The following is a 24324-nucleotide window of genomic DNA, read 5'->3' as shown; positions in this document are numbered from 1 at the left end:
AAATAATAAATTATAAATTTCAGAATACTTAAATAACCAAGTATAGTACTGCATCATTACTAGATAATAACGTACAGATGTTATAGTAGTGGTAGAACATTCTCATCAAGTGTTTGATGTTATTAGAAAACAAGGATTTGAGGTTATCATATGTGAGAATTTTTCGATTCAGGAACAACAACACACTAAATGGAGGTATGTTGAACACTAAATAAACAAAAAATTTCCAAACTAACTTACTTTTTGATCTAATTTTTTTAACTTGTTGACTTGATGGTAAACTCAAGAGTTTACCAAATTTACTTAAAGTTTATCGAGTCTATCCAGAGTTTATTAAAGAGAAAATTTACACACGAGTCAACTCACAAAGGATAAGTAAACTTATAAACTCATAAAAATTAACGAATTAACTGGAGAATATGATCTCTTCTGAGACCAGAACCTTTTATCGTGACTTCTGCTCGTTGCATGCCTTGATCTGATACTGATTGAATAGCATTTCTTGTTGTAATTTGAGTGGCAAAAGGTGTCTTTCTTCGTGTACCTTTGAATCCACAAGTACCGACCAAAAAATCACCCGATCTGGTACATCTGTATCAGTTACAATAGTATTATTGAAACTAGCTTAAACATGAATAACTCCTTTGATATTTGAGTATATTTGAGTATGCTTATGCGAACCAATATGTACATTTTTACGTGAACCCTCTTTAGATATAGGTTTTGCCATAACTTTAGTGAATAATAAAGGAAAAGCTCCCAACAATAGCTTCCCTGGAAGACAACAAGGAAAGGAAAAGTCACTAGTAAAATTAATATATTTTTCACTTTATCATTTTCCAGATCCTATTAGCACCTTTGGAAAAGTAAAGTGTTATATATGATTGCCAGCATAAGCTTTGGGGCTTTGCCTATAATAATGAATGAAATTGTCAATCAATTATTCTTGGCCTTACGGGCAAGATCTGTTGTTTAAGAATGTCCTATTGTCTCTGTCGGTTCTCTTTTCTTACAAGTTACAAAGAAATTTCAAATTTCCCTTTTTTATTATTTCTGAAAATATGATTCTTCCTCTGTCAACCGAAAAATATAGTATATGATTATTCCAAGAAATTTTCCTTCTAGCCGACACCCTCAAGAAAAATGAATTTCTTTATCAACGCCTTTTCTTTTTCGCCCAAAAGTTTTATCGACACCAAACGCCATTCAAGTATAAGTTTATGTGCATAACTTTAAGACTGTATTGAGTAAAATAACATAAACAATTATTTTATTCTAATATTTTAAAATTTATTTTGTAGGAAAAGTTGAGTTAAAATTTAAAACAAAACATAAATTTATTCAAAATAATAGAAAAATTGAAAAATTATCAAATATGTTGCATCTCATCAATCATTCACTTAAACACTTCTCTTATGAAAATATCAATCCTCATTTTGCTTTCAGGTTCATTAAAGCCAGCATGTTTAAAAAAATACACGTTAAGGACCTTCTTTTTCTTCGCTATAATAATTGAGGGACACACATTGACAGGATCATTCATAACAGCCAAGCCATCCACTGTACCAACGTGGCAGGATGCTTCCAAGATTTTTAAGATATTTACGAAAAATTTCGTTCATCTTACATTTAAAAAAATAATAAATTAAAAAATTTCTTTTATTTTTTTTTAAAAAAGCTTATGTTCCCATCTCAAATCCTCACACATTATTAACATCACCTCATCATAAATGATTTTTTTAATTCATTTCAATAACTTTAAAATTAAGTTTATTATAATTATTTTACAATAGAGAAGTATAAAATATTTTTTAATTAAATTATTTATATAATCGCATGAACCAGCTATAACTCCTACAACAGAACGATGAAACAGTGATAAAAAAGGAGGATTAAGATGATCTTACTTGGATTTAAATCATTTTCTGTTGACACGTTAAAAGGTAAAAGAAACTTGTAAATTCTGAAATTGCAAGACCTACGTAAGTACACATGCTCTAGCCTTCCACACTTCAGATTTTGGCCAAATGAGTAAGCGAGATGCTATTGGTCCTGCAAGAATTGTTATGGGTCCTTACAAACTTTTAAAATTTAGGGAAAATATCATTTTATCTCTCAGTTTAAATCCATCACAACCTCTTTCTTAAGTAGAAGCAAATACATAATGGAAGGAAAATGTGATTCTACATGCAAAATCTGAAACAGAATCATTCACACCCGTAGTAGTGCAAATGGAAAAGTGATTCCATGAGAAGAATATTTTTAAAAAAATAAAAAATTTTAACCACTTAGTAGGGACCAACAACAATGAAGATGAAACAATAAGGTAGTATTTGATTTGATTATTTTTTATTTTTATTTTTATTGAAAATAAAGAATGGTGATCAGAATGTGATTGGATTTCTGTTTTCATTTTCAGGAAAAATATTTTTTCGAACGAACCAAACACTGATAATAATAAAATCTCATTTTTAATTATTAAAAGCAAAAAATAAAAAGTCAAATTAAACATATTTTTAAAATTCTAATCTTTTAAAAAATAAAAACAATAAATAAAAATACAAATCGCAACTCCAACTCAGAATGAGTAATGACTTAACCTAGAGTGGGCGGGTCAGATTGAATTGGGCTAGATTAATTGGACTGGGCCTACTTTAAGAAATGTCCCATACAATTGGAATGTCAGGTTCCTTTTACTTTCCACTGATTTCAGTGCTGAGCCTCTGTAGAAATTTGTGATGGCATCCGCTATGGTGAATCGAGGTGGTTCTAGGATCATCAAATCAGTGTCTGCAGCTCTTGGTACGAGGTTTTACGCCAAGGTTGCAACAGGGACTGACATAGTCTCTGCCGCACCCAATGTTTCTCTCCAGAAAGCTCGTACCTGGGACGAGGGCCTGGCTTCCAAGTTCTCCACCACTCCTCTCAAAGACATCTTCAAGGTCCCTCTTTTTTCTATTTTGTCGAACCCCCTTTTTCTCTTTTTCCTCAATTGCTAATGCCCCTTTTCCCCTTCATGTTTCAGGACAAGAAAGTTGTCATCTTTGGGCTCCCGGTAAGTTAATTTGCCATTTTCTATAAAGTTTATGTGTTTTTGGTTGTCACTACTTTGGTGTTTGTTACCCTTGTTTTGTAAAATTTGGTACTACAGAATGAATGCTTCGTTTGTTCTAGGAAATGAAATTTTTTGAAACAAATGTGATTTTTTTTTTGTTATAGATTTATTCCATAGTAATGTATTTTATGCTTTGGCTTTCTCTCAGGGTGCATACACGGGAGTTTGTTCAAACAAACACGTTCCTCCTTACAAGGAGAATATTGATAAGTTTAAGGCTAAGGGGATAGATTCTGTTATTTGTGTGGCTATTAATGATCCGTACACTATGAATGCGTGGGCTGAGAAGCTTCAAGCCAAAGATGCTGTAAGTTATCCTGTTTTCCTTGCATCACTATTAAGAAAAGCTTCATGTGCTGAGTCCCCCCCCCCCCCCCCCCCCCTACTTTTTGTGTGCATTGGTGATTAGTTTTTTACTTTTTGCCTTGAAAAATAGTTGGTATTTCTTTACATGCTCTGTTGAATTTTTGTTACCAATTTCTTGCGTCACAACTAAAGGATCATAGAATCTGTAAACTCGTTTCTAATTGAGTTTGGAATGTGGTTGTGCTGTACATTGTCATCTTGTTACTACTAATCACGAGTTTGAAAATAATGCATCAGCAGTGCAGTAATTTGGTTAAATTAAATATATGAAATTGTAGTAATTTGTTGGTGTGTGAAATGAATAAAGGGGTTTATGAGAAGAGAACTTTGGAAATGCTTTTCTTAAATCCATGTAACAATTGAGCTCTTCAGTAAACATTATATGTTCAATAAATATGGAGATTACTATGTTGATTATCGTGCATCAATCAATACCTTTAATTATAATTTTTTCATTTGTTGCCATATGGTGTATTCCCATTTCCTTTATTTTTGGAATTGGTTATGAGCATTGTCTTTTCTTATTGTATAAAATTTGTCTCCAGATTGAGTTTTATGGGGACTTTGATGGGAGCTTTCACAAAAGTTTGGAATTAGTTACTGATCTCTCTGGTGCATTGCTTGGAACTCGATCTGAAAGGTATATTACATTCGTTTGGTATTGATATGAGAAAACTTGCTTTCTTCCGATATTTTAAAACTAGACCATACACCAAAATGTTGTGGCCACAAGTTCACTGTTTAAGAAATTAACAATGGACTTAAAAATAAATTACCAAGGAATGACAATATATCAAAGTAAATATATTATCAATGTCAAATTATTTTTATGCTCCTGAATGTATCATTTTCAAGAGGAAATAAACATAACACACAGAATTCCTATGTTAGAATTTTCAACATAATAGTAAGAAATAATAATTCTGATTCAACTTGGTATGCTACCACTTTATTTTACCAAATACGGGTTCTTGGGGATAACCATACCAAAAGCCAGACCAATTGATTGAACGGCTAGTCCTTGGAACATTGCTTTCTACACAAGACATGTCTGTTCTGTTTTGCATTATAGATTATAGATTTCAATTCTCAGAAGACTAGATGTTGTTTCTTTGTAGATGGTCAGCATATGTGGTAGATGGAAAGGTTAAGGCTCTTAATGTTGAAGAAGCTCCATCTGATGTTAAAGTTTCTGGTGCAGATACCATTTTGGGACAGATTTGAAGTTTCTGTTGGTTTGCATGTAGGTAGTAATAAGTTTTCAATAAAATGTACCTGATACTTCCAGCTGATTCAATGTTTTGACTCAGATTTTTTGTTGAGTTTTGGACTTCTTTCTGTTGTAACTGGTAACTACTCCTTTCTTCCCTGGATGCATGGTTATTTGGTTGAACGCAATCAAGATGTAAGGAAAATTTTGGTTCTCTTTAAATGACTGTACTTAAATTTTAATTAGACTGAGATATAACTTGCAAATATTCGTTGTATTGAAATATAGAGATTTTAAACAAAAAAGTGATAGAGAATCCAAATCTTGTCTCAACGGTTTTTTTTCTTTCCAATTGCAACAATTTTTTATAAAAAATTATGGAGGTATACTGACTAATTTATAAACAAAAAGTTTTATTTTAGGTTTAATTTGATTTTTTAAATTTTTTTATTCAATTTGATCCTTTAATTTTTAAAATAAATTTAATTTTTATTTTATTTTTTTTAATTTAGTCCTCTTATTTTCAAAGTTAATTAATTTTTTTTTGGAATATGTAAATTTTGTGGTGGTTTAAAATGACTTAACAGTGATTTTGAATCATTACAAAATATAATTTCTTACCATTTAAACTAAAGGATGAAATTGAATCAATTTAAAAAATTAAAAGATTAAATTGAATCCTAAAAAATTAGATGACTAAATTAAATCTAAAAAAATTAGAATACTAATTTAACCTAATTTGTATCAAGGCCCTGCACATATTTGTGTGGGATCGTAGAGTAAAATTATCTAACATTTAGCTTTTTCCATAATGCTCTACTCTACACTTATTAGAACATTAAGTTTTTAAAGTAACAATTTAAAGATCCATTACTTTTGGATAAAATGTGTTTGAAGTCTTCAGATCAAATTTGTCATTTTAAAATCCATATTTTTAGCCCTCGAATTTCTACAATGTTATGAAATTCATCTCTGTCCTTTGACACTGTTAGTGAGTTTGTTGACATAACTAACAACTGTCAGTAATGTCTTACTGAGCCAATAATGTCAGGCCGAGAAAGGTTAATCCTCTCAACTCAAGCAATTCTTTGACAAGTTAGTTCTTACCACCGCATGCATTTAATTTGATATTAAAAATGTATATTCAGGAAGATACCTTTGATCATTAATCATAAAATTAATTAGCCAAATTAGAGACTACAAATCAAAGAACCTCTAAACTAGTAACCCAATTTGTTTTGTTCCATCAAAATATTTACGTGGTGGGAATTACTAATAGTGAAGATAATGAAGAAGGAACATAGATTAGGAAGCACCACACTGAAATGGACAGGAGACATAGGGGTGGGAATAGGTCAGACTTTAAAAAGGTCTGAGTTTAGTCTAGATAAATTTTTTAGGTCTAAGTCTCGCTTATAACTTATCAAAGATTTTTTATTTTGGTTCGGTCTCTCCTTTTTAAAAGGCTAACATGACCCGATAGTCTTTTTAAAATTCTCTTTACACTAAATAAATCTTTAATAAGGTAACAGAAAAGTCAACGGAAAGGAAAAGAAATGTTGGGTTCATGTCGAACACCCGGACACGGGACTGGGTTGTCTGTACTGAGAGAGAGGGGAATGCAGAATGCTCAAGACAGGATCCAAAAAAGTTGAACTGAGGGACAAGAAAAGAATAGCATGTTGCGCGGTGGAGTTAATGTAAAGGCATTAACAAAGCCTCGTACATGTTGGAGTGCATGTTTGTTTGTTCCATTGGCATTCTCAACGAAACGAAAGGAATCCCACCCAAGAAGCCATGAAACCCGATTTGGTGAAGCGACTCACCAAGTCATTGCCTGCAACTCTTGGGTTAAAATCTTCTTCCTCTTTGGCCAAGGTTACAACTGGAACTGAAATACTCTCTATTGCACCCAATGTTTCTCTTCAGAAAGCTCGCTCATGGGACGAAGGTGTTGCTTCTAACTTCTCTACCACTCCTCTCATTGACATCTTCAAGGTCCCCACCTTCTTTTCTTCACTGTACTATTTCTGTACCATTCTCACTTTCAAACCATTTTCATCCTTTTGGCTCAGTTACTATAAATAATTTCCTCTCCCCACGATGTTTCAGGACAAGAAAGTGGTCATATTTGGAATCCCGGTGAGTTATATATCTTGATACTTCTCTTATTAGTTGATGCATTTTAGGTTGTCTCTTCGGTGTGTGTTGTATTGTAGTACTTGTTTTATAAGAATTCAGTGATATTTTATGACAGAATGGATACTTCATGTAGTTTGAGGAAAAACAATTGCTTGAAACAAATTAATGGGCCTTGTCTTCATGTTGTTTTTTTCCAAAATATTTGTTGTGATGCTTTGACTATCTCTCAGGGTGCATTCACAGGGGTTTGTTCAGAAGAACATGTTCCAACTTACATGGAGAATATTGATAAGTTTAAGGCTAAGGGGATCGATACCGTTATTTGTGTCTCTATTAATGATCCATATGTTATGAATGAGTGGGCAGAGAAGCTTCAATGCAAAGATGCTGTAGGTTATCCCTGTCTTCTTGCCTTACTAGTTACTACTTCCATTCTTTTTTAATTGTGGTTTAAGGTTTGTATATAAAAATTAAGAAATATAATTAAAATTCTCATTTTTATTAAAATTATTGTATGATTTTATATTATATCTTTTGTTTATTAACTAATTTTTTTATATATCTCTCTCTCTGAGCATATAATTAATGAAATAGTGATTATTCTTTTGAACTTTTAATATCAGAGATAAGAAAATCATTTTTTTTCTCAAAAATTGACACTTAAAATGAAACAGAGGTAGCAGGATCATTAGCATTTGAACTTGTAAATTGTTTTACCGTTTTAGCCTAATGCTGTATTTACAATTTTACATCTTTTACAACTACTTAGGTTGAATTCTTTTTCTTTTGGGTACTGTTTACGAGTGTTGCCTTTCTTTTTCTTTTTTTTTTCTTTTTAATTTGGACTTCCAGATTGAGTTTTATGGGGACTTTGATGGGAGCTTTCACAAAAGCTTGAAATTAGTTACTAATCTCTCCAATGTTTTGCTTGGAACTCGATCTGAAAGGTATAATATATACCCCTCCTTGAATTAAGATTTGAAGCATTCTGTCTTTCACATGAACATTTATTATTTAAGTTTTTTTTATAGACACATATTAGTTGTTAGTTTTATTAGAATGGTAATATGAGGAATTGGACGCTCTCCCTTTTTTCCTTCAGTCAGCAAACCAACCTTATAACTCCCTTGGAGAAGACTTGCTTTCTTCTAATATTTTGAAACTGAACCGAACACTGAAATGGTGAGGTCATAAGTTCATTGTTAACGACAAAGGAAACAAAAGATGGATGTAAAGTAGCGAAGAAACTAGTCAAATTACCGAATAAAATGGTATTCTAACAAAGTAAATATGTTTAACAATGTCAAACTCTTTTCATGCTCACATGTATACTTTTAAAGAGGAAGTAGACATAGATATATGATTCAAAAATTGGAATTTAGAAAATGGTAAAAATTCTGATTCAACCTGGTTTCTACCACATAAAGTGTTTTCTACATAAGACGCATCTATCATATTCTATCTTTGACTACAGATTTAAGATGTCAATTGTGAAAAGATTAGCTATTGTTTGCTTGTAGATGGTCAGCATATGTGGTAGATGGAGTGATTAAGGATCTTAATGTTGAGGAAGATCCATCTGTTGTCACAGTTTCTGCTGCACAAACTATTTTGGAACAGATTTGAGGTTTCTGTTGGTTTACATGTATGCATAAAGTTTACAATACAATATAATGTTGGTTTATAATTCAGTAAAATTGATTTTGACAGAATTAATACAAATAGGTGAACATGATTGAGATGTATTAGGTTGGTTTATTTTTTATTTTTTTACTTTGAAACAAACAGCTTAATAACCTGATGTTTGTAGCTGATCAAATGTAACTCGAGAGTTGCTGTTGTAGTATTGGTTCACTTTTTGAGTTTTGAACTCCTTTCTGATGTCACTAATCCCTTTTACCTGGACACAATAATATGGGGAAAGAAGATTCTGGCATGCATCTCACATTTATGTTTGGTACTCCATCGCTTTTGTATTTATTTGATGATGTTATTCATTATCATCATTTACAATCTTCTTGAGGCTTCTGTCACGTTTCTGCTTGTGTTACATCTTTTTAACTTCTTTTTTTTTGAAAAAATGACCATCAAATTAAACTCGAGATGCAGGTATTTCAACAACAAAAAAAAGACTAGAGATGTAGGTAGCACACATAAATTATCTTATCTAAGTAATTAGTTTGAGTGGAAATAGGACAAGATAAACATATTTTATTTCAGGAACAAAAACATGGATTCATAACGTGAAAACCTGAAGCTACATTGTGTAGCTTTTATATTGACGTGAGAATTCATTGGGAGTTTTGCTAGATTTAACGCCAAACCAAACATGCTATTACTTTGTGCATGTTGGAATAGCGTTACCACACCACTTCAAGGATAAAAATCATGTCAATGAGTTCAATTTATGCAAAAGCTACTTTTTATTGCTTTTGGTAAAATGGAGAGAGTGACGATGGCATTGCAAATTTGGTTCTAATTTCTAAACACTCGTTTAGGTCTGATTTATTAGCTCATCATAGTTAATTACTCTTTAATTATAAGACACTTCCATTTTTATAAGATTCTTATCTAATTTCTAAATATATTAAATATTTTTTTTCTACGCCTCTGTCCGAAGGCTCCTGGCAAAAACTACCCTTACTTAATTGAAACAACATTAATTATTTTTTCCTACATACATTTATTTAATTATTTTCTCTCCGAACATTAATAAAAAATAATTAAGTGGATAAAAAAAATAAGAAAATAATAATTTTGAAATAACAATACAAATAATTGATAAATTTAATATAATTAATTAAATTAACTATTTTTTCTTAAGAGACGTTAATCAGTTGAAATGATCTTATAATTAGGTAAGAAGGGAGTATCAATCACCAAATTAGAAAAATTAGAAGATGCTCTCACTTATTTGATTAATGCGAATCAAGTACTGGCATGTAAAAGATGTAAACTTTAATCGAAAAAAATAAAGGTGTAAACATGGATAAGAAACCATGAAACTATATCAGAGATGCATTGAATAATCGTCCAACGGATGAAACCGCTGGCTCTTATCAATTGATTGTACATAATTTTAATTCCTACGCGTAATTTACCATTGATAACAATGCAGGACGCATACCAATGAGTACATTGGTTATCAGAGGGCGTCTCTTGCACTCTTCTAGGACAATTGAGACAGCATAGTCAAGTTGATGATGACCACAAGCTAAGTCTTCATACCATTCCATGTCCACTCTGAATGAAGAAGTTAAACACATTGCAAGCATTAGTCAACAGTCAACTTTCAAGCAATAGTAGTATCATTCAAAATTAGACCAGAAACATTCACACTACCAAAATGCAATTTGTCACACTTACTTTTAGAGCAACAGCAAATAGTATAGGGGTGTAATTTTGTTTCATCAAGATAACTAATATATGACTGCTACACAAATTCATTTTAAACATGTGTTGTTTACTGGCTATTAACTAATGTTCTTTTTATCTTTTGTCCACTGTGGATAACAAATACCCGAAAAATCGCAAATCAAGCTATGTAACTTATTGTAATAAACTGATTTTTAAAGGACAAACAACTAGAGGGGTTTATAGATTAGGATTAACCTGAAGAAATGGAGGAGTTTTTGTTCGAAAAGATTGCATGTTAGTAACAAGTGGGGGAACATCTGAACTAACATCATGAACTGCACCTCCATTCTCTTTACTAGGAGAACCCCCAATGCCATTCTCTTCAACAGACTTCCCTGAAGAAGGGAAGTCTGAAGTAGCCACACTATGGACAGCAATGAGAGGAGCACTGGACCGTTTTGAGCTAAGATCAAGGCGTTCAATCATCCGTGCAACTCCAGCAATGCCTGCATTCATCTCGCGCTGAACACCTTTACTCAGCTCTTTAACCGAGACATTATGAGCAAGTAACTTCTCTTTAAGACCAAGCGTACTTTTTGAAATTGATTCCTTATATCTGTTGCAATATTTTCGGATATATTAGCATTAATGGATAATAGCTGGAGCATACAACAATCCAAGTGCTAACATGTTTACCTGGCTGAAGCAGCAGAAAACTTTGATTTGAAGGACTCAGGGAAGGAAATCTCAGAAGTGTTTGGTCTCCTTGCACTCTCAGGAGTAGTATTTAGTGCTGGAGGTTGAATGCTAACAGTAGATGGTACACCAGAAGCTGGCAAACTACCCCCAGATGATGAAGTTGTAAGAGTTGTTTGCACCTCAGAAACATGCATGGAAGAGTTAACACCAAGAGCCTCTGATGGACCAGCACTAGGTGATCTCTTCCTTTCCTGTCTCTGAACAAAATGAGCTCTTCTTGCAGCAGAAACTAGGCGCTTCATAATCTGATCATCAAAATCAGAGTCATCTGAGCAAGAATCATCCTGCAAATAATTTGCCTCTGATCATTGAATGAAACTATGATTCTTTTTATATCTAGGAAACTAACACCAATGGAAATTAACACAACAAAACAGTTCCATAAAGATCAATTCTGAGATATCTTACGTGGCTTTCATTAAGTTGTCCAAGGGGGGCACGAGAATTAGCAATGTTTCTTGATCTCATGCATTTCTCATCTTCCACTGCAGCTAGAAGCTCTTGGCTACAAAAGAATAAGCAATTGATGAAAATTTAAAACTGCTAATGATACCCATAAATGGCTGGCTTGTAACAAGTATTTGAAAGGGAGTGGGAAAAGGTGTTGCAAGTGAACATATACCTGGCAGGATCTTTCAAAGCAAGTGATTGCCAACAGATTGGGCACTCTTTGCTTCTTTGTGACCTAAAGAATAAAAGAGTTGTGTGAGAAGCAGGCATCATAACTCACACTATTGTCCATATTTGCAAAAAAAAAAAAAAAAAAATATGATACAATTGCTTCTCATATAAGACCAAACACGATCTATTCATCAAGCAATTAGACAGCTTACCATTCAATAATGCAATGCAGATGATATTCATGTTTGCAACAGGTGACCTGGAAATTGAAGAAAAAACATATTAATACTCTGTTAGAAATGTAATATCAGCATACTGCAGTTTACAAATTTTCCTTTTGATTATCTACAAGTCGCAATTCATCCGCACGCAAAACACAATCAAACACATCAAAATAGATAGATAACAGTAACACATTATTGAAAAATATATTGTAACACTCACAGGATTCAACGATCTTAATCCTGGACACTTTGAGATCTAGAAAATAAAAAATTAACTCATCCACACAAAAAATTATCAATTGGTGCAAGAATAAGAACAAACAACAGCACAGCATTCTTCGAATATGCACATAACTTCACGGCAGAATTTTCCGTAGGTGCTAACACTGTTGCTGACAGAAGCAGATCCACACATATATCTCAAATTAAAGCAAAACAAAACACGGTAAAGTTCTAAGCAAGTTCAACCGAAACCACATAATCCCAACCCAAGCCAGAAAAAGAAAAAGTGAAAACATATCAATTCCCAAAAAAACACACAAATCAAACTTCTCAACTTTTGACCAAAACATTATCAAAATTCAACAGGACTGAATCAACAAGTTCATGGGCATGCGATCACTGGTTCAAGTTAGTAACTTTTTCAGAAACTCAAATGCAGAAAGCAAAAAAAAAAACAGTGGTGGATCACAACATACAGTAGATGGGTCATGAACGCTGAAGGGCTCTAAGCATATACTGCAGGAGTCTTCGGAAGAATCGTCGAAAGCTGCAGAAGAAGAAGGAGCTGAAATGGGTGGAATGTGTGTCAGAGATGAAGAAAAAGAAGTGAAATTTGCCATGGTTAGCAGCACAGTGGTGTGTGTGTGTGTGATGGAGAAGAGTTTTATGGTGAAAGAGAAGAAGAAGAAGAAAAGAACCCTAGAAATGGCCAAGAGAGTGTGTAAAGGGTCAAAGAAAAGAATTATACAAGGCAGGGAAAGAGGGGAGGAAGCAGAAAATGCAGGGAAAATCCGATTCAGACGCTTTGATGAAATCAACGTATGACTTATCTCATGTATTTTTGTCTTTAATGATGATTAATATTAGAATTAATTAACTTGCTTTTGGATTTTTCTTTCTCTTTTTGTGTTTTGATGTTTTCTGTTTAGCCTTAGCTCCTAATCCTATGTATATGATTTTTTTTCTTCCATAAGTGATGAACTCATGATGAGATTGCCAAAATTTGAATGATTTTAAGAAAATTGAGAAAATATTATTATAAAATTTTAAATAAAAAATTGGATATTTTTAAGAAAATTGGATATTTTAAGAAAATTGAACATTTTTAAGAAGATATCCAATTTATAATAAACAATATTTTTGTGGATTTTAAATAAAAATTCTTAAAATTGAGAAAACATTTTTGTGAATTTTATACATGAAATGAAATGAAGAAAGAAAAATTATTGTTTTGAGAATGGAAATACTTTGCTTTCAAAAAGAATAAAAATACTTTTAAATTTTTTCAATTAAAGTTTAAACATGCTCATGATCTTCTAATTTTGTAAGAATTATATGATTTTTGTTATAAAATATTAGAAAAAAAGACATTTTAAACAAGTCATTAAAAATATATTAAGACTATCGACACCTACTAAAAAAATTACGTACTAAAAAATTATTATGCTGACCTAACTAGAAACAATTTTATTCAATTTACATCTATAGAGCATGAAATCTCCTTGAAGAGAGTAAATTATGTTATTTATATAATCTATAATTTATAATAATAATAAAAAAAAGAAATTCCAAAAAATTATATATTTGCAGTTTTGTACTATCCAAAAAATTATAATTTATGTTATCATGACATTTTATTATACAAAAAATTATATATATTGCAGTTTTGTACTATCCAAAAAGAAGAAAGAAAAAGCACTTGTCCTTTTCTTTCCTCTCGGATTATTCTTTTCCCCAACATATCGAAATTTCTTTTGAACATAAGAACACTACTGAAAACGTCAACCTTCGTACACGTAACGCTATTCTATGGAATAGAAATAGATCGAGTTACAACTTAAAATGGAATGAACTTTTTTACTTTAGAATTTGTATGCTTTTTTTTTGTTTCTGTTAGTATAAAAATGTATGCAAGTTACTTGTATCATTCACAATCAAAATTAGTGTTATTATTTACCCCCAAAAAATAGTTTAATTAAATTGTGTGGATGAATATATTGGAGGTAACTAACTAGAGGCTATTGAGTTTCAAAGTTGTTCAGTTACGTCATGCCAAAGACAAGTGTCCTGATGAAGCACTAGATTAGACAATGGGACCAGCAAATCATGGGGTTGGCAAAATCTTCAACCAGTGAGTTTAAGAAACGGCATTTTTATGCTTGGTAGCCCCGCAATTTGCTTTAAGTATCCATATTCGATACGTTACGATATTGGTATTTCTGGATATTTTACATATGCGTATTAATGAAGTATCACCAAACTTTTTAAAAAAATATATGGAAATTTAATGAAGCACATGCATGAGACATATATGTGTATAACATTGAAACATTCAAATATGTTCATTGATGAATAAAAAATAGAAATTGTCCTCATGATTTCAAGAAATTGGTAGAACTATCCTTATTTATAAACAATAGATAGGAAGTAATTCATAATGATAATGATTTATATTTTTTTTATTTTAGGAATGTTAAGTATATTCTCAATTATTTAGACCTCCTTAGTAATTAAAACATAGTTATGTACGTTTTTTGACACCATTTTCAATTATCTCGTTTTTCAACACAATGGTAATAACAGAACTGATGTAAAAGCCTTGTGAAGATCTGTCTCCTCTAGTATACCCTGCAGTCCACGCAATGGTAAATTTAGTACTAGTTTAACATAAACATAAAATCATTTCTTCAGTAGTAACTTTTTATTGTTGAATTCTCATGAAGATCATATCAACAATTTCTTTCCTATCTAACGCTATGAAGTTCATGCATGTGCTCAGCTAGAGCTAAAACCACCTAGAAGTTGACTTCACAAATCTTACAAGATATATAAATATTATATTATCCTCTCAAACAACAGTGACTGTCTTAAATGTTTAGTAAAATTTTGATAGAGGTTCAGTGAAGAGTGTGTGATTAAATGTATGTATGAGAATATAGTCACTTCCAATAAAGGAAGTTAGGTATCTATTTGTAGGTGTGTGTTATGGTCCTCAATTAATACTGTTCTAAAATAGAAGAATCATACCTCTGAATTTGCTAGCTATTAGTACTATGTTCTTACTTACCGATTCTGGCATTTTACTGTCGTAATTAAAATTTACACATCAAAATATCCATATCACACTACATTTTATTTTTTTGGTAAAGAAAGGTAAAAGGATGTAGAGTGTCCATTAGAATGTGTAACTATAGTCCTTGTTTTGTTATCTAAAAAGGAAAGTGAAGCCAAAATCAGGAACGGATCCAAGGGGTAGTCCCTCTCTAAGGATCCTATTATGTATATTTGAGAGAGAGAAAAATTAGAATTTAAAATTATTAATAAAAAATAATTTTTGAATTAATATTTATTTAATTTTCTTCTAATAGATCATATCTCTAGTTTTATGTAAATCTAATAATAATTTTTTATTTATTAGAAGTTAAATATTTAAATAATTGTGTAAGAAATTTTTTGACTCTCCTTTTAATACACTCCTAGATACATCCCTCCCAAAATGATTCATCAATGAATCAGGTTTCTAAAATGCCATTGTTAACATTATGCATTATCATCTTCCGTAATCACCGGTGTATGTGTTTGCATGCATAAATGGAATAATGGGTACACCAACGCTTTAGGTGAACCATAGAGTTAATTCTGGATCCGATTTCAATTGCACTATGCGCTATTTAGAAATTAGTCACGAAGCTCCGATGCATGCTACTGCATAAGATCGAACAAAGAATTATGCTGTGGTTGAGAAGTTGATGGCAGAAATTCGCCTGGTGTGGAGAAATCTGATTCCTGAAACTTACCATATTGCTTAGCAAAATGATAAACATTAGTTTTATTCAACGATTCTTGTTCAAATACCAAAGATGCTGTATGTTATTATTATTATTATATATTGAGCAATGGATATCCGTCTGTTCTTCTAAAAGAGGCAATTAAGTCTCATATTTAATTAAAATTAGAAGATAATCCAATCGGGTACGTAGGAGGGGGGGTTGTAGGAGTATGTAAGAGAAACATGGCAACGAGAGCTTACAATTCTGGTAGCTCTGAGCTTTTTGGATGAGAAAATCGAACTGGCTCGGGAGCTGTCTCAAATATGTAGAGCTGCTTCTACCAAATTGTTCTTGTTTGTTCAGTCATCAAGTTCCTCATCTCTTTTTTTAATACAAGAGTTAATCTTAACACAAGGAAACTAAATCTTGTCTTAAACAAGGAAATAATTAATGTCGTGAGACTGATAAGGTAAGTATATGGTTATTATTTAAAATAAGGAGATCCTGTAAGATATTGTCCGTTTTGTATCCAATTCTCCCTGATTAATTATTTGCTCTTGTATCTCTAATTAGTGTATAGGATCTTCACTGTGATGAAATCTGAGACACGGCTAGCTATCATGAATGCACAATCGAGATTTAATTTTAAATAGGAACTAGTAATAGTATTTTTAGTGTACGTATGTTGGGATTCTCTGCTTGGTTAACGGTTAATCATCTAAAATAAATTCTACTATATACTAAATTGAGACTGAGAATAGTCAATGCTAAGAAGACAACCAAATTAAGAGACGAAAGAAAAGGTTGATTAAGTGCTTAGATATCTTAATTACTTGAACAAAATCCACGTAGTCCATTCGGTAGAGGTGATCCCCCCAAAAGAATAATCAACACATCTTCAATATATCCTTACTTCTGGGATCTCACAAAAAGGATGGCATACTCTATTTGACATCATAAGGATCGATTCTTCTTGGCCAATGCTGTGATAATGAAAGAAATGGAAAAAAGGAAAATGGACCACAAGAACAACTAATTGTTATATTTAAACCTTGTCATTTTTAAATGGAAATTTCAATAAATTTGTGTGTACAAAATACTGCAAGAAAATGTTTAGTTGTCCATTTTCAACTCTTTGGTATACTATTGTGAGGGAGATTATTGTAAATGTATGGCATTAATTAATTGGGTTTTATGTATAATTATACATCTCAAACTTGTCATTTCCAAAAAACTGAAGTTTTTAGTTATCAAATGAATTCGAACTTTGCCTATAAAAAAAGTATCCTATAATTTATGTAATATGACCAATATGCAATCATTATAAAATATATAATAAATCCTCAAAAAAAGTATAATAAATCATCAAAAATTAATTAAGGCCAATATGTCATTTGAATAGAGTAAAAAATTAAAATGAAAAATAAATAAATAAATAAACGTAATTGCACTTGTGGTTCTTAAAGTTTAAACGGATGCAATTTTGGTTTTTCTAAGTTTTTTTTAGTTAATTAAGTTTTTCTTATCATTTTTGACATATTTTTTATATTAATTTTAAAATATTAACACACAAATGTACGCATTTTTCCCTTGGTCTCATGCAAAACATTTTTTTACTGGTCTCATGCAAACACAGTAACGTCAAATTGGAGCACATTATAACCATCCCAAACACTTCATAAGAGAAATAGTATTCTTCCTCCCCACATATATTAAAAGGGGGCAAAATATGAAACCAAACACAATGGCTTGACTCATCAAAATATTCGTAGTGTTCCTCGTACTAACTTGATATCGTTGATATAAGAAAATAAGGTTACGATAATAGATCTAATATATAGGGTAAAAATCAAAGAGTAAAAAAAGATTATTAAACATAAATCATAGAGGTTTGATACGTCACGGGGATGTCATAATTTTAATATAATTTTATGTGATATGACTAGTTCATATCCTAGAATTATTAGTTTTATTTGAGTTCTATAACATATTTATCTTTATTTACTTCTCATCCACTAAATTTATGGAGTTTTATAACGTATTTTTATTTACAAAATATTTTAGGGACATAATTAAAAATCTGTAAATTTTTGTTATTTTTACCCTTACAAGTGTTATAATTGGTTGAAGAACCTAAACTTTTTTAGTGAGCTGACAGAAGTGAGAATTTCCACGAATTATAAAGGTGAGAATACTGACTTACGAATGAATGTTGATAATTTTTTAATTGGATCCCTAAATTATTAGTTATTTTTAAATAATTTTTTAAAATATATTTTTTTCAATTATATCCTTAAACTTTTGTGTATTTGTTTTTTAATTAGGTGGCTGATAGACCTAATTAAAAAAATAAATACAAGTTTAGTTTAAAGATTCAATTAAAAAAATCAAGAATTTAATTAAAAATTTGATAAAAATTCAGGATTACAAAGTAATTAAACCTCAATATTTTTGAAAACTGGTCCAATTGATTAGAACTAGTACAAAATTAATATTATTAGAAGATACTACTCTTTCTAAAATGTCCCGATAGACACAAGACAGCGTGACCCAGAGGAGAGGACCCTAACAAACCAGAAGGGTCAGAATTCAATTTGCAAACACAAACTCAAATTGCGCTTCCAACATACTTCCAAAATGCAAGAGCTGTGATTACAATACAGACACAAAACCAAGTTCCTTTCAATCACATTGGACCAGACCGAACCCATATGTAATATGCACTCCAATTAATACTATTCTAGCCCTCATACCAGCCGTCAATAATGACTTGAAAAATCCCCCAAGAAAATATACCTCATCATGCACACCCCAAAAAAGAAATCAAATTAGAATTATGGCACGAGAAAATAATTGCCGTGATCAGCAAAACATTGGTAATCAGCGTCATCATGTGCTAAACATGTGACAAGTTGTGGCATTTCATGATGTCATGTGATCAAACACCACTAGGGGGTGTCTGTCTTTCTCGTTTAGATTTTTAAGATTTTTGTTTTCAGCCCACAATCGATGGATTCTTGAGGTTTGTCGTTTAGGCCATGAAGCAGTTGCAATGGAATTAGCGGTTCACAATGGGCGGGTGCTCAAGGTTGAGCAGAATTATTGTTGTACTAGTTCTAATCATGCAGGCAGAGACCACTTTCTGTAGGGGGAAAAAATGATCAATTCATGCTCTTTCTTTATAACCGTTAATTTATAATTTATTTGTCTATATCTATAATTTATATCTATACAGTGAAAGTTTTCTCATTTGATTTTGATATGCATATTTATTATTCTCAATTTATCATCAATTATTTTTTGGGCAAAATATTTTGGGATCCATCTAAAATTTTAAAATATTAATTTTGTTTTCATAAAAATTTTCATATTAATTAATTTAGTCCCTTTAAAATAAAATATATTTTTATTGATCTTCAATAATAATTTCATTAGATGGTTTTTTAGAGTGGTTAACAAACTTAATTTTTTTTCTCCCTACTTTCTCAAACATATTTAGAAGACACTAAAATCCATTGTTGTTTCATTTTTTGTTTTAATCACATTAGAAAGTGTAAGAGAATTGCCTAGGTGTTAAAAAATTATAATTAAGTTTTGGAGGTGTTTAACCGTCCCAAATTGTTTAATTCATTTTAGAGAGTTTTAATCACTACAAATTATTTAATGCATTTATAAAAAAATTATATGCATAAGTTTATTAGTCAATTTAGATTACAGTCTACTAGAATTATCATTAAGAACTAATAAAAGATATTCTTATGGAGACCAAAATTAATACGAAAAATTTTATGAAAAAAAGATAATATTTTTAAAATTTTAAAGGAATCTCAAACATATATTCTTTTTTTTCCATTACTACCTATCTAAAAAAATATTACCTCTTTTAAAACGTGGACAACATATTTAAGTGTCTCATTGCCATAGGAACCTCAACTATTTTGTAAACAGTGAGACTTTAAATGCCTCATTTGCCCTTGGTATCAATAATGATAATGAAATATTTATATTTGGTGTGCAGTGCACACACATATGATTAGATGGAAAATTATGTTTCATAGAAAATTATGTACTTGACTCTCGGAATTTGATGGAATAAAAAACAAAAAAGAACAAAAAGAAAAGCAACGAGCTAAAATTGTTAAGGAAGCATTTGAAAAAATATCAAATTTTTAAGTTATTTAGTTAAAAATTGATTTTTAATTACATTAACTTTATGTAAATTTTGTTTTTATAAAAAATTATATGCTGAATCTTATTACTAACTTGTATTTATAATGAAACCATTCAAACAAAATCAATTCATATTAAAATTAATTTTATAAATATTTATTTAAACACGCCCCTATACATTTGTTAACTTTGTGTGATGTAAGGAAAAAAATGTAGAATTAAATAACATTATTACATTTAGATTTTCTTCAGGTGAGTACTACATATGTATATATTGTATGTGTCTTTCTTTTTCTCACAGGAGTTTTTTATAACTGGAGGAGTATTTTTCCAATACACGACAGGAAAAAAAATTTAACCAGACTTATTTTAAGTAAGAAAATAATTAATTTGAAGGATAAAAATGAATTAAAGTAGTTTTTTTGAGAGAGAACTAAAGTAGTTAAATAGTACTTAGTAATAGTTAGTACTAAATACTGTTTTATGAATTTTAAAATCTAAGTTTAATTTTTGTAAATTTTATTACTCAATTTTTATAATTTTACATATTTTATCAGTTAAGTTTTTTTTTTCATTAATTTTATCATTTAACTTTTTACATTTTAAAAATTTATCATCTAAATTTTCAATTTTTATATATTTTATTTTCACGTTGATAACAAAATAATTTAAAAATTTATATTTTTAGATTTTTGTGCATCAATTATAATTATAATATATGTAGAAGAACAATTTTCTTTTCTACATCAAATTTGCAATTAAACCTAGTAGTTACTATAGAGTGTTCCGCTTAAAAACCAACTAGTTGTCATAGAGAATATGCTACTATAAAAAAGAAAAATTCTTATAAGATTATGTTTTTTTTTTTCATTTCAGTTAAAATCTACGCGGTTAGGTGTTACAAAGCATGTCATCCTTGTCTTATATATAATGTCCAAATCTAGCATCTCTTCCTCACCTAGGAAAAACCGTTTCCAACTTTACATTTTCCCACCAACCCTCCTCTCCATTCCTCAAAACAATCGTTAATCTCTTCTCCATTGTGAACTCTGATATTCTCCAAGTACACAACACAAACACACATCAATTTATAGCACCCGATTTCTCTTTTCCCCCTCAAATTCAGCTCCATTTTGTTACAGATTCAAATAATAAGCCAAGCAGCCACACCATGATCTCGTCAATGAAATGCACAGCCTCATCTCTCACATGTTCTGCTTTCTCAAACAGAAAGCTTCCCATTGCAAGGCCTCAACTCGTGACATTACCAACCATCAACAACGTTGAACAAAACATGGGTCCCTCTCAGTTGTGTTCACAGAAGCCTCTCTACCTTTCATCCACCGAGAACTTGGCATTGGTGAGGAGAAGGAGAGTGACGGAGTGCCAGGCCTATGAAGCTGACAGGTCACGGCCTCTGGAGATCAACATTGAGCTGCCGGCTGAAGAGGCGGCGCAGAGGTTCAAGATTGGTGTGTATTTTGCTACATGGTGGGCTTTGAATGTAGTTTTCAACATTTACAATAAGAAGGTTTTGAATGCTTTTCCTTACCCATGGCTCACCTCCACTTTGTCCCTTGCTGCTGGCTCCCTCATGATGTTAGTCTCATGGGCCACCAGGGTTGCTGAGGTCCCAAAAGTCAACTTGGACTTCTGGAAGGCCTTGTTTCCTGTAAGAAATTAATCCTTTTCTTTTTTCTTTTTTTTTTGTATTTTTGTTGTTTTCCTAATTAATGTCATGAATCAAGGTTTCAAATTGCGGTCGTCTTAATTGTAGTTTCGTTGCAATTCTTGATATTGTGAAGAGTTGCAGACTAATGCAACTGATGTGGCCACAGATTTGGTCGTGATGTGATTGGTTAATCTTCATCTGATACTAATCGAGTTTTATTAACTCTTTTTTTTTTTAAATTGAAAAACTCGATTATGTATCATATGAAGATTGGTTAGTATCACAGACAAGTGGTGGACTCAAATCATACAATAACTTTTTCTTGATGTTGCAGTTGTGGACCGTTTTTCAAAATCTTGATCATGATTCATGGTGCATAAATTTTGTAAAGGTTTATATGAAAATAGAGATGGAAAAATTACTTGAGAGAATTTAATAAAGTAACGCGTTTATGGTGGTCAAATGGTGGGTGAGTTTGAAGTAAGGAAAGGTTGATTTAGTAGTACTCACTAAAGAAATTTCAAATTTTTTTGTGCAGGTTGCGGTGGCACACACAATTGGGCATGTTGCTGCAACTGTGAGCATGTCCAAGGTTGCTGTTTCATTCACTCACATCATCAAGAGTGGAGAGCCAGCTTTCAGTGTCCTTGTGTCAAGGTTCTTGCTCGGAGAAGCATTCCCAATGCCGGTTTATCTGTCACTGCTGCCAATTATTGGTGGTTGTGCACTAGCTGCAGTGACTGAGCTCAATTTCAACATGATTGGTAAGACTATTTAAATGAAAAACAAGGTTGAGATTTTCTCTTATTTGGTAGTTCAATATTCTAAATAGAGAGAACACTTGATGATGTTTCAGGCTTCATGGGGGCTATGATATCAAATTTGGCATTTGTCTTCCGCAATATATTCTCAAAGAAAGGGATGAAGGGAATGTCTGTTAGTGGAATGAACTACTATGCTTGTCTTTCCATAATGTCACTGTTAATTCTGACACCTTTTGCCATTGCTGTTGAGGGCCCCAAGGTTTGGGCTGCAGGCTGGCAAACAGCTGTATCTCAAATTGGTCCCAATTTTGTATGGTAAGCACATTTTTTTAATTTTTTACTGTTAGTTTTTGAATTGGTTCAACAAGATTTCTTATTGTTGTGCTTTTTATTTCATGTTGTTGGGCCAAATTAACTTAGTGGATTCTGTTTATCAAATGTTGTTAACTAATGGATTTTGATGTTTGTAGGTGGGTAGCTGCACAGAGTGTCTTTTACCACTTGTACAATCAAGTCTCATACATGTCTCTTGATCAGATTTCTCCCTTAACATTTAGCATTGGAAACACAATGAAGAGGATTTCGGTCATTGTTTCTTCCATCCTTATCTTTCACACGCCTGTTCAGCCCATCAATGCTCTTGGTGCTGCCATTGCAATTCTTGGCACCTTCCTCTATTCACAGGTGCATTCTCCTCTCCCTCTAAATTGACTTTGTTTTTTGTACTCCCAGAATCCTAAGTGAGAATCCTAAGAGACAACATGCTTTGTGCACTGACATTATTATTTTTTGTTTGCTTTTGCCATCTATATCTATATTTATATCAAGTAAATTAAAAGGAAGGATTATAGAACCTCCATATACAGTTGTACACTATTCTTTAAAAAGTGTGGATTTTGAAGCATTTCATCTGTGCAAACAAAGCCAAATAAGTCATACTAAAGCGTGCAACAGCCCCCCAATTAATAGTTCAATTTGGTGAATGTACCTCTCCACATAAATTGAGCATTCTTACACTTTTACAGACCCAAAGAAAACTCATAAGTTGTTGTATATTGTATTTCTATCTTCAACATTCCAAAGAAAATTTTAAATAGGATCCATGAACAACAGAAACCACAACTAATGGTTTGCAAGGTGTGAGCGACAGTATTATTATTTTGAATGGTTTTTGTCTATGATCTTCTATTACTAAAACAGTATACTCAATTAGTGAAACATCATACAATATCATATATATAGAATACAACTAACAGGTTTCAATTGATTCTGTGAGCAGGCTAAACAGTAAGGTGGTTATTTTGAAGCTTTTATGTAACACAAGGAAACGATGACTCATGGTTGGAGCTCAAAGTGTCACTGATGAGGACTATGGCATTAATTAGCTAGTATGTTTTGTTGTTAATAGGAATTTAAGTTTATTTCTTTTGGGCCATAGCAGCAGCATTTGTAATCACGTTTTGATCTTTGTAAATTAGCTTTAGAAGGATGGAATGCACTAAACTGTACTTAATCTTGAGGCTGAAAGTCTATGAAGAATTTCTTGAAAAATAATCATGTAGAGCAGTACTTATTATTATATTGGTTTGTTATTATTGTGTTGACTAACTTGCCTTGCTCAAAGCTCAATATTTATGTCAAGAGGTTTAACTTAGTTAATTTAAACAAAGTTACATGAATTATTATAAAAAAAAATTACGCTATTTTCGATTTCACGGATAAAAAGAAGTCCAATATTGATTATCATGCAGTACAACATTATTTGGTCGATGTTCACTTAGATCATTATTGTTGCTAATTGATTATTCATTAAAGGATTATCCTATTCACACCCCTTTTAATTCTTTGCATCATCTATTTTTTGGCATGTAATTTTTTTTACAAAAATATCCTTCACAGAAATTAGTTTCCGTAACTTAGTTACATTAAACT

General features: G+C 31.5%; 4 protein-coding genes across 6 annotated transcripts; 3 read left to right on the top strand and 1 right to left on the bottom strand.

Moving 5' to 3' along the window:
* Positions 1-2725: 2725 nt before the first annotated feature.
* Positions 2726-4724, top strand: LOC100500096 (uncharacterized). Its single transcript, NM_001249816.2, is given in 5 exon segments — positions 2726-2942; positions 3026-3055; positions 3264-3422; positions 4027-4121; positions 4600-4724. Coding segments are annotated over 5 exon segments (594 nt in total). The 5' UTR covers positions 2726-2738; the 3' UTR covers positions 4706-4724.
* Positions 4725-6334: 1610 nt separating this feature from the next.
* LOC100805985 (peroxiredoxin-2F, mitochondrial) lies at positions 6335-8852 on the top strand. Of its 2 annotated transcripts, none has more exons than XM_006594373.4 (5): positions 6335-6642; positions 6804-6833; positions 7077-7222; positions 7686-7780; positions 8354-8852. In XM_006594373.4, exons 1-5 carry the CDS (start codon positions 6489-6491, stop codon positions 8457-8459), a joined length of 531 nt encoding a protein of 176 aa, XP_006594436.1. In that variant the 5' UTR covers positions 6335-6488; the 3' UTR covers positions 8460-8852. The 2 variants fall into 2 exon arrangements, with proteins under 2 accessions (XP_006594436.1, XP_003541624.1); XM_003541576.5 differs by having other exon boundaries at positions 6335-6689; positions 7064-7222.
* Positions 8853-9717: 865 nt separating this feature from the next.
* On the bottom strand, positions 9718-12848 carry LOC100805449 (E3 ubiquitin-protein ligase RHF1A). Of its 2 annotated transcripts, none has more exons than XM_006594372.4 (7): positions 12493-12848; positions 11783-11829; positions 11572-11634; positions 11358-11454; positions 10887-11194; positions 10446-10806; positions 9718-10076 (listed from the first exon to the last, which is right to left on the bottom strand). In XM_006594372.4, the coding sequence occupies exons 1-7, from the start codon at positions 12634-12636 to the stop codon at positions 10056-10058; spliced, it is 1041 nt and encodes a 346-aa protein (XP_006594435.1). In that variant the 5' UTR covers positions 12637-12848; the 3' UTR covers positions 9718-10055. The 2 variants fall into 2 exon arrangements, with proteins under 2 accessions (XP_006594435.1, XP_003541623.1); XM_003541575.5 differs by having other exon boundaries at positions 10887-11233; positions 12493-12846.
* An 8025-nt stretch (positions 12849-20873) lies between these two features.
* Positions 20874-23946, top strand: LOC100804205 (glucose-6-phosphate/phosphate translocator 2, chloroplastic). Its single transcript, XM_006594371.4, has 5 exons — positions 20874-21628; positions 22167-22392; positions 22485-22707; positions 22863-23076; positions 23672-23946. Exons 1-5 carry the CDS (start codon positions 21128-21130, stop codon positions 23681-23683), a joined length of 1176 nt encoding a protein of 391 aa, XP_006594434.1. The 5' UTR covers positions 20874-21127; the 3' UTR covers positions 23684-23946.
* Positions 23947-24324: the final 378 nt, after the last annotated feature.

Source organism: Glycine max, chromosome 13, assembly GCF_000004515.6.
Source record: "Glycine max cultivar Williams 82 chromosome 13, Glycine_max_v4.0, whole genome shotgun sequence".
Taxonomy (NCBI): domain Eukaryota; kingdom Viridiplantae; phylum Streptophyta; class Magnoliopsida; order Fabales; family Fabaceae; genus Glycine; species Glycine max.
Note: the sequence above shows the minus strand (reverse complement) of the source record. Positions and strands in the feature narration are given on the sequence as shown.

Bases quoted from the DNA above. Each gene is read 5' to 3' on its own strand.
- LOC100804205 (XM_006594371.4), top strand. From the start codon at position 21,128: ATGATCTCGTCAATGAAATGCACAGCCTCATCTCTCACATGTTCTGCT. The intron at 22,393-22,484 runs GTAAGACTATTT...ATGATGTTTCAG, and splicing joins GCTCAATTTCAACATGATTG to GCTTCATGGGGGCTATGATA. The intron at 22,708-22,862 runs GTAAGCACATTT...TGATGTTTGTAG, and splicing joins ATTGGTCCCAATTTTGTATG to GTGGGTAGCTGCACAGAGTG.
- LOC100805449 (XM_003541575.5), bottom strand. From the start codon at position 12,636: ATGGCAAATTTCACTTCTTTTTCTTCATCTCTGACACACATTCCACCC. The intron at 11,830-12,492 runs GTATGTTGTGAT...TTCAATTTCCAG, and splicing joins GCGTTCATGACCCATCTACT to GTCACCTGTTGCAAACATGA. The intron at 11,455-11,571 runs GTATATGTTCAC...ATTCTTTTGTAG, and splicing joins GCTTTGAAAGATCCTGCCAG to CCAAGAGCTTCTAGCTGCAG.
- LOC100805985 (XM_003541576.5), top strand. From the start codon at position 6,489: ATGAAACCCGATTTGGTGAAGCGACTCACCAAGTCATTGCCTGCAACT. The intron at 7,223-7,685 runs GTAGGTTATCCC...TTGGACTTCCAG, and splicing joins AGCTTCAATGCAAAGATGCT to ATTGAGTTTTATGGGGACTT. The intron at 7,781-8,353 runs GTATAATATATA...GTTTGCTTGTAG, and splicing joins CTTGGAACTCGATCTGAAAG to ATGGTCAGCATATGTGGTAG.